Raw genomic sequence first — 10798 nt, 5'->3', positions numbered from 1 at the left:
CACAAACCGTCCCCATTCTATACATAATTAAACTTCTGTTCTCTATACACGCACACAGACACACACATACACACACACACTGTCCCCAAGCTACACACATACACACACTATCCCCATGCTACACACACACACACACACAAACACACATACTATACACACACTGTCCCCACGCTATACACACAAGCACTCTGCTGTTCTCTATACACACTGTCCCCATGCTATATATACACACATACACTGTCCCCATGCTGTATACACACACACACACACACACACACACCGTTCCCAATATATACATATACATATACACACACACATACACTCACTGTCCCCATGCTATACATATATACACACACACACACACACACACACACTCACTGTCCCCATGCTATATACACAACCACACTGCTGTCCTCTATACACACAAACCGTCCCCATGCTATACATAATTAAACTTCTGTTCTCTATACACGCACGCACACACACACACACTGTCCCCAAGCTACACACATACACACACTGTCCCCATGCCACACACACACACACACACAATACACACACTGTCCCCATGCTACACACACACACACACACTGTCCCCATGCCATACACACACACTGCTGTTCTCTATGCACACTGTCCCCATGCTGTATACACACACACACACACACACACACACTGTCCCAATGCTATACACACAAACACACTGCTGTTCTCTATACACACTGTCCCCATGCTATATATACACACACACACATACACTGTCCCCATGCTGTATATACACACACACACACACACACACACACTGTTCCCATGCTATACACACACACACACACACACACACACACACACACACACACTGTCCCCATGCTATATACACAACCACTTCTGTTCTCTATACACACAAACCATCCCCATGCTATACATACACACTTTCCCCATGCTATACATAATTAAACTTCTGTTCTTTATACACGCACACACACCATGCTGTACACACAGTCACACTGCTGTTCTCTATACACACACACACACACACACACACACACACACACACACACACACTGTCCCCATGCTACAAACACACACTTTCCCCATGCTATACATAATCACACTTCTGTACACACACACACACACACACACACACACACACACACACACACACGTTCTCTATACACACTGTCCCCATGCTGTATATACACACACACTGTTCCCATGCTATACACACACACACACACACACACACACTGTATATATGCACACACTGTTCCCATGCTTTACACACACACACACACACACACACACACACACACACTCACTCACTGTCCTCATGCTATACATAAATCACACTTCTGTTCTCTATACACACTTTCCCCATCCTGTATATATATATATATATATATATATATATATGTACACACACACACACACACACACACACACACACTGTCCCCATGCTGTATACACACACACACACACACACACTGTCCCCATGCTGTATACACAAACACACACATCCCCATGCTATACACACAATCACACTGCTGTTCTCTATACACCGTCTCTCCTCCCCTCAATCATAGTCATCCCTCCCATTCCCAGCCCCAGCAGCTTCATCCTTGCTCAGTACAAACACAGTAAGTGTCACACAGCCAGGGACCCTCACATGCCAATACAGTGGCAACAAAGAGCCCCCTGACTCAGCCGGGAGACCATCTCCTCCAGCCTGGGGAAGATGGGCAGGAGGGGGGGTGCGCACACCTCTCCATTTGGTAAGTCCTTTTTCACACTATAGACTGCTGCTTGTGGTATGGTCCATTCTGTGCATGGTGGGCTCAGGCTGGATCTGGGGTCCAGCATTTGATACATTGTAAACAGTTGATTCTGCATTGAGGAAGATTCTGCTATTCATTGTCTCTGGTGCATTGTGTGACTCAGGTTAGAACGGATTTGGGGTCCTGATGGAGAGGGGAGGGGGTCTTTGCATCCAGTGCATAGATTGGGAGAGGGGGTTTTGCACTATAGCTGGGCCTATGCCCACATCTAATGCTTTTACAAATGCCATCTCTATAGCAGAACTATCCCGGGTGCAGCACTTGCTGGGTTCCCCCCATACCTATCAGTGCATAGCTCATTTAATGAGGACAATACATTGTAGACTGAAACGTGAAAGTTCCCAGTACCACAACAAAGAGCTTGTCTGCTGTCACTGTGCAGCCTTCTGATTTCAGGACCTAACACTGGCCTGCTTGTTTTTGAGCTTTCCATGAAGGATACTATTATTATTCCAAGAAGGATCCATTGTCAGGTGCAGCGAGGCGAGATATGAGGTCACTTCAGGGCAAAGGATTTATTTTAAGCCTTGTCAAAAATCCATTCACACCGAGTATTTCAGATATGTATCCGCCGACACCTAGAAGTAGTGCTGCCATACCGGACAGAAGAGCTAGCAATCACGTGAAGAGATGTAGATGTGACGATTCCATCGTTCATGTGCGGAAAGTACCAGGAACTGGATTATTGTAGAGCACCCCTGAAGCCCTAATTCTTGAATTTCTTGTAAATATCTACTTTTGGTCTAATTTTGAAAATTCTCAAATACCCTAATAGGGATTTTGATTTAATAGTGGGGGGGGGGGGGGGGCGATTGGCTACAAAGATCGTCTCTCATATTGGAGGACCTGGCACGTCCCTGTATTAAACAGACTGCCTATTCATTTCAATAGGAAATGTGTAATGCTCCATTTGTCCTGTGGAGGCACTGCAGGGAAGCTGAACACTATCTTATTGAGAGATGTGTCCACAAACTGCATGTTAAGTTAAAGAAGAACTCCGTCAGGAAGACAAAGTCCACTATTAACAGGGGATCTCTTATCAGTCCCCCGTTTGGGGCCCCGATATTTAATCAGAGCAGAAAGCTGCTGCAAAGCGAGATCTCTCAATCTGGAGGTATCAACATGACCTTGCATTACTTGGGAGTCCTATTGACTGCTGCCACACTAAATGGGGCTACTTTTTTTTTGGATAGCCCCTTAAAAAATATTTTCCACTAGATACATTTATGTCATTCTCTGTCGTCTCCCCACCAGGAACAAGAGCTGAGTTTTCCCTTTCTTGCATCTGTTGGGGTCCCAGTGGCTGGAACTTCACCCATCAGAGATTTATGGCATGTGCTATAAATGTCTCCAGTGGGAAAACTCATCTCTAGCGTAGCCTAGCCTTTTTTAATATGAGTAATTTTTATGCTGCCAGACATAAGGCCGGTTCCGCTAAGCATGTCCCGCGTACTTATTTTTATTTGTTCCACTGTGTGTTCACTTTACATGTCTGTATGTCACTTAGATTTCTCAGGGTGCGGTGTCCTTACGGGTATCCTTCCTGGGGGTCTAGGGGGTGTGTGTGGCCATCAGGTTGCTCACCACATGGTGAGAGCATAGACAGGTTCTCCCTAAGCTTCGGCGAGAGGAGGACATTTGTCCCTGACCCGAAGGCATCGGGAATAGGTAGAGTAACCTACTCCTTTCGAGGAGGGCTTGCAACTGCATCCTAGTCAGCATCTTTTTTTGTGGGACTTGAAAGCATGATCTTGGAGGGTGAGAGGCCGTTCAGGACTCCCCTCTCCAGAGGATCTGCATTGTTTGCAAACAAGGGATGAGGAATTGTCCCAAGGGTAATGGAAAGGCGCGTAAAGGAAAACAATCATCAGGCCCTTCTGCCCTGGGGGGCAAAACCTGGTACCGTAATGGGAGGATCAGTTAGATCTTTGCCATGGGGAACCTACACTTCTATGGGGGCCCCGGCTTCAGGTTGCTGCTTAGCAAATAGGGTCAGAAAATAATTCATTTGGGAGTCTAAAGTGCTCAATGAATAATTACAATAGAAAATCCCAGTTTTGAGTGGAGATTCCCTTTAATAGTATATGTAAAGGACATGTCCTCCCGCTCGATCTTTATATACAGTTGCAGTCTCCATGTGTAAATACTGAATCATTTTTTTGGTTGCTGGAATTCTTCACTGGATGGAGTAAAAATTAACTCAAAAATATAAAACATAAATTACAATAACAATATTGTGGGATATGTAAATTATGACTTCATATATTAGGGGGTTTGTCTCAACTGGGTGACCACCTTTCATAATACAGGTGACGTGAATGGATGTCCATGTATTACTGGAACAAATTTTGAAAGTTTTTGGCTGTTTTTGTTTTTTTTAGCCAAAGGGTATGTTCACACCGGCTATTTTCAGCCGTAAACGTCCCAAAAAATGGCTGAAAAATCAGAAGCAGAACGCCGTATTTCCCATTGAAATCAATGGGCAGATGTTTGTAGGCGTTCTGCTTCTGATTTTTCAGCCGGCGTTCTGTTCCGATGGGGCGTTATTTTACGCCTCATTTTTAAATAACGGCGCGTAAAAAGACGCACCGTAAAAAAAAGTGCATGTCATTTCTTGAGCCGTTTTTGGTGCTGTCTTTCATTGACTCTATAGAAAAACAGCTCCAAGAACGGCTGTAAAAAACGGCGCAAAAAACTCTTGATGCTTAAAAAACGGCTTCAAATCAGGAGCTGTTTTCACTTGAAAACAGCTCCGTATTTTCAGCCGTTTTTTGTTGAGCGTGGGAACATACCCAAACACAGAAATAGACACCAAAGAAAGGAGATGGTGTTTTATTTTTACCTTTCCTTCCTTCTGGATCCACTTCTGGCTTTGGCTAAAAAACTGACCCAAAAACTGCATGAAAACTGTCTGTGTGAACCTGGCCTTAGTAGTGTTTGGCAAGTTGGGGGTTATGGGTAAAAGGAAAAGTTGATGAATAGAAATGGTATATGAATGCATTGCAGGAGTGAAATGGTTAACCCCGGACTTCCTCAATACCCATTTCAATCACTTAGTAGTTTCCTCTGACCTGGACAAATGCTGAAATAATTGCACAAAAATTGGTCAATCTCAATACTGTAACATGAGACCTCCCTCACAAAAAGGTTTATCTCAAGGGGAATACAACCTAATAATATTATTTAAAGCAGATCTGTCATCAGACTATGCTGCCCTTATATAGAGCAGCATAGTCTGGTGACAGATCCGCCTTAAATCAGATATTTATTTTACATTTTTGGTATTTATTTTTTTTTGCGTGACCCTCCATGTAAGAAAAAATATAGTTTTCACACTGGCCATTGGAGCAGACAAAATAAGCTGATATTTCTTGTTTTCTGGAGCTCACTTTTCAGCTTTGCAGTGTAGACTGGGACAGAGTAATCTGATTATCAATAGAGGGTGGGGGGTTTTAATTACAACTCGGATAAGGCAGGAGAATAACACGATACGCTCATATAAGACATGTATGCAGCTCCCCTGCCACTCTCTGGGGGAGGGGTGGTTTCCCACCTCTGTCTGTCCATTAACACCCATTCCCTGCACTGCCATAAAGCAAACATTCTGCTGTACATACAATATACGAGGGAATTGTGTGCTTCCAATGTGGCTGTCTCAGGAACGTTTTAGAAAATAAAAAACAAATAGCTAAAATATTGAAATAAAATAAGAAACACATTTTCTCTTCTACAGAATATATAATAAATGAAAGTAGAACAAAAAATAAATAAAAATACATCACCTAAATACGGACAATTAGTTTATGAGAAATTATGGGCATGCTACAAAATCCACTCCGTATTGTGACCGTCAATAGTTGTACTGACGTGTGCGATTTTCTCCAGTCAGCAGCCTGGACGCGTGTTTCACCCTATTATGTTATGCAAGAAGTCAGCAGAATGAGCGTCCGTTTCCTTGAATAATATGCATGGCTGTAATTATACTTGTCCCTGTCCTGTTCCGTTTGTATCAGTTCAGCCGAAATTTTCAGTGTTGCTCCCTGCGCCCCCTCTGTCCCCACTACCACAATGCCATCCAATCAGAGTTTACATGGAGAGCAAAATTTGCATACAGTGGTAAAGCATTCTATATGGCAACAGCAGACACAGACTGTATTACTATTACTCAGAACAACCCTCTCCAATAGCTCATCCTAGAGCTCCCCCTGTATGTCACCCCAGGTATAGCAATCCACCGGTACTTACACCCTCACATACAATGTAATAGACAGTGGACACACTTGCCTGGTAGGCCCCTGTGCAACAAAACACAGACTTTATTGTGAGCTTGTACTCTCTGTATATGCAACATGTCTGAACAAGCAGAGGTGCAGTGTAAAGCATGGGTGACAGACAGAGTATAAGACATCACAAAGAGGAAACCCACAACTGTGTTAAAAGATGGCTGCTCCATACAGTGTTCCTGAAAGAAGACAATGGTAGCAGACTGCTGGAAGTATCACTGCTATCACAGTAAAAGCAAGTAACTTAAATACAGTATATTACGTATATTGTACTGATCCTGAGTTACAACCGGTGTTACATTGGATGCCAGATGTAAAGGAAACACTTCTCAGAATGCAAGTTACAACAGCAAGCTGGCAGACACTGAACAAGAAGGGAATGCTGGGAGATTTCAGCTCTGAAGCCTGCTGAATTTTAAATGCAGCTCTGGATTATAATACAGATAAGTAATACAATGCATTTACAAAGTATCGTGCTTGGAGAACTGCTCTGTTAGGCCTCATGCACATGACCGTAATTTTGATCCGTAATTTTGATCCGTAATTGTGGATAAAAATACTGACCCATTCATTTCTATGGGCCATGGACACCTTCCTGTATATTTATGGGTTTGTGTCTGGGCCGTAGAAATGACCCAGAAAAAATAGGACTTAATAGGACCTATTTTTTGCATTTACGGACCGTGCTCCTATACCTTATAATGTTAGCACGGCCCGTGGGTGACAGTCCGCAGCCCATCCGTGGAGTATTTACTGAGCATGAGGCCTTACCCATGATTCGTACCATCAAGCGTGGCCGCTTTACGATTCCTAGAAAATATTAATAAGCATTGCAGAACTTCTCCTTAGTGATAGAACTTCACGTCTGCAAATTCAATCATCATCTCCTTCACCCACTCAGTGTATGGGCGAGAACTTCAGGAGTGGGCACATTCTAGAAGATGATGGGTGATATCATTTCTGCCAATGACATTTGTAAATGTATTTTCTAATCTGGTTATCAATGTCCTCCAATCGTTCTCGCGCACCTTCAGAAAGTCCTCAAGTACCAAGGTCATGGAGATCAGGTCTCCTCTATGCTGGAAATCTGAAGAGTTCCCTGATCCATATCTTGCACAATTACATTAGCATTGAATAGATGAATGTAAAATGCAGATTTCTGTAATTGACTTTGAATACATTGGAAAATTCCATAGAAAAAGGAAGCGCGTGCTGTCATAATTTGACGCTTCCAATTAAGTTAATGCACAGCACAGATCTGTACTGCGGAAAATGTCTTGATTATTTAGTTACGGAATATTCTATAGCGTTAATGTACATTTTGGCTTTGCATAAAATCCTTGATTCCAAAGATGGCATCTAAGCGTTGTCTTATTCAGGAAGTACTGTAGGTAATTTTGGCTAGAGGGTGATGCAGTACTCACTTGTAACTGTAGATGGCGCTGTTGCTGTACTATGAAAATGTTCACAATATTGACACCTGCTGTCTGTTATCAGTATGGCACCTGATATGAAAACACGTTTAAAGGGGTTGTACAGTATTCGAAAAACATGATTTGTGTCTAGTAACGCAGTCCAGCGCCATCAAATTAAATAGGGCTGAGCTGCAATACCACACATAACCTGTGGACAGGTGTGGCACTGTTTAGGGAAGAAAGTAGCCATGTTTGTTAATTTTGTACAACCCCACAAAGGGGGTTTCTGGTATATAACGTTGATGACCTACCCTCAGGAAAGGCCCAGCAGTAGAAATCAAGCATGATCCTTATTTCTACTGACATCTGTTGGGAAGCCCCCATACACATTAGATAATGGCCAATCACACTGAAAAGTTCGGACGACTTTTATCTATTGGACGTCTTGAGGCTTATTTTTCCTGCCGATAAGTGTTGGACTATTAGGCAAGTTTTTCAAACAATTCTTTTCGAGTGGCCTGAAGTTCCAACTTAACAGATGCCCCATATTGAATTGGAGTCACTGGACCCTAACTCTCCTGATGTGTGGTAGACCCAGATGGGAAACCCACAATTACCAGGGATAGATGACATAATATAATGGGTTAGATTTATTACTATGTCCAAAAAAATGTACCAAATTGTGACACAAATTGTCGTAGTTTGGTGCAATTGTGATCTTGGGCATCTCACTAGACCTTTTTTAAAAGTGTTCTGACAGGGGCATTACTTAGTGAAAATGTTGCTAAAAAATACACCAATGTGCGGCAAAAAAAAATGGAGAATTCTGGTGTAAAATAAGCCAAATCAAAAGATCAAGCCAAAATTATCATGCAGCGTGCACCACTGTGATCATTTGGAGCATTTTGTGCCTGCCTGGTCTAAGGGTATGTTCACACAGCTTATTTTCAGGCTGATTTTGGGCAGAAACGCCTCGTAAAAAAGTGGCATGTCACTTCTTGAGGCGTTTATTGGAGCTGATTTTCTTGACACTGTGAAAACCGCATCAAAAAACACCTCAAAAGAAGCTTCATTTTCAGCTCCAAAAACGCCTTTAAATCAGAGGCTGTTTTCCCTTAAAAACAAATTCACTTCTTTTTGTAGGTGTGAACATACTCTAAGTTTACACTGACTATCAGACAGCGTTAGATAATGTGGGCCAATGTTTTAAGATGGAAATACCCTTTTAATGAATGCGAGTGACATCACTGGATCTCCAGAAGAATGTGCAGATCCGTCAGTGTCACCTGCCAACTGCAACCTCTGTCGCTAGGCAACATAAACAGAATATAGAATTCTCCATGCATCTGTTACCTATGGTTGGAACCTAAACAACAACGGAAGTCTCTGTCCTTTAACCCCTTCCCTCTTTAGCCAATTTTGACCTTCCTGACAGAGCCTCATTTTTCAAATCTGACATGTGTCACTTTATGTGGTAATAACTCCGGAATGCTTTCACCTATCCAAGCGATTCTGAGGTTGTTTTCTCGTGACACATTGGACTTTATGTTACTGGCAAAATTTGCTCGATATGTTCAGTATTTAATTGTGAAAAACACCAAAATTTAGCGAAAAATTGCAAAAATTAGCATTTTTCTCAATTTAAATGTATCTGCTTGTAAGACAGGCAGTTATAATACACAAAATTGTTGCTAATTAACATCCCCCATATGTCTACTTTAGATTGGCATCGTTTTTTGAACATCCTTTTATTTTTCTATGACCTCACAAGGCTTAGAACTTTAGCAGCAATTTCTCACATTTTCAAGAAAATTTCAAAAGGCTATTTTTACAGGGGCCAGTTCAGTTGTGAAGTGGTTTTGAGGGCCTTATATATTAGAAACCCCAAAAAAGTCACCCCATTTTAAAAACTTCACCCCTCAAAGTATTCAAAACAGCATTTAGAAAATGTCTTAACCCTTTAAACATTTCACAGGAATTAAAGCAAAGTAGAGGTGAAATTTACAAATTTCATATTTTTCTGCAGAAATACATTTTTAATACAATTTTTTTTATAACACAGAAGGTTTTACCAGAGAAATGCAACTCAATATTTGTTGCCCAGTTTTTGCAGTTTTAGGAAATATCCCACATGTGGCCGTAGCGTGCTACTGGACTGAAACACCGGCCTCAGAAGCAAAGGAGCACCTAGTGGATTTTGGGGCCTTATTTTTGTTAGAATATATTTTAGGCACCATGTCAGGTTTGAAGGGCTCTTGCGGTGCCAAAACAGTCAAAATCCCCCAAAAGTGACCCCATCTGGGAAACTAGACACCTCAAGGAAATTATCTAGGGGTGTAGTGAGCATTTTCACCGCACAGGTTTTTTACAGAAATTATTGGAAGTAGGCCGTGAAAATTAAAATCAACATTTCTTCAAAGAAAATGTAGGTTTAGCGATTTTTTTTCTCATTTCCACAAGGACTAAAGGAGAAAAAGCACCGCAAAATTTGTAAAGCAATTTCTCCCGAGTAAAACAATACCTCACATGTGGTAATAAACGGTTGTTTGGAGACACGGCGTGGCTGAGAAGGGAAAGAGCGCCATTTGGCTTTTGGAGTTCACATTTAGCAGGAATGGTTTGCGGAGGCCATGTCACATTTACAAAGCCCCTGAGGGGACAAAACAGTGAAAACCCCAAACAAGTGACCCCATTTTGGAAACTATACCCCTTGAGGAAATTATCTAGGGGTATAGTGAGCATTTTGACCCCACCGGTTTTTTGCAGAAATTTTTGCAAGTAGGCTGTGAAAATGAAAATCTACATTTTTTCAAATAAAATGTAGGTTTAGCTAATTTTTTTTCATTTCCACAAGGACTAAAGGAGAAAAATCACCATAAAATTTGTAAAGAAATTTCTCCCGAGTAAAACAGTACCCCACATGTGGTAATAAACGGCTGTTTGGACACACGGCGAGGCTGAGAAGGGAAAGAGCGCCATTTGGCTTTTGGAACTCAAATTTAGCAGGAATGGTTTGCGGAGGCCATGTTACATTTACAAAGCCCCTGAGGGGACAAAACAGTGGAAACCCCCCACAAGTGACCCCATTTTGGAAACAACACCCATTGAGGAAATTATCTAGGGGTATAGTGAGCGATTTGACACCACAGTTTTTTTGCAGAAATTATTGGAAGTAGGCCCTGAAAATAATAATCTACATTTTTTCAAAGAAAATGTAGGTTTAGCTAATTTTTTCTCATTTCCAGAAGGACTAAAGGAGAAAAAGCAC

The 10798-nt window shown here is 41.9% G+C and overlaps 1 protein-coding gene across 1 annotated transcript in view; it reads left to right on the top strand.

Moving 5' to 3' along the window:
* Positions 1–1596: 1596 nt before the first annotated feature.
* The window catches only part of SLC44A5 (solute carrier family 44 member 5), a 122835-nt gene continuing 113633 nt past the window's right edge, over positions 1597–10798 (top strand). Inside the window, exon 1 of the mRNA XM_075832860.1 lies at positions 1597–1769. Within this exon, the coding sequence (XP_075688975.1) occupies positions 1733–1769 (37 nt within the window). The 5' untranslated portion in view covers positions 1597–1732. The remainder of the gene's footprint in view (positions 1770–10798) is intronic.

This window comes from Rhinoderma darwinii, chromosome 7 (genome assembly GCF_050947455.1).
Source record: "Rhinoderma darwinii isolate aRhiDar2 chromosome 7, aRhiDar2.hap1, whole genome shotgun sequence".
Taxonomy (NCBI): Eukaryota; Metazoa; Chordata; class Amphibia; order Anura; family Rhinodermatidae; genus Rhinoderma; species Rhinoderma darwinii.
The sequence above is the reverse complement of the archived record's forward strand: the minus strand, read 5'-3'. Positions and strand labels throughout refer to the sequence as shown.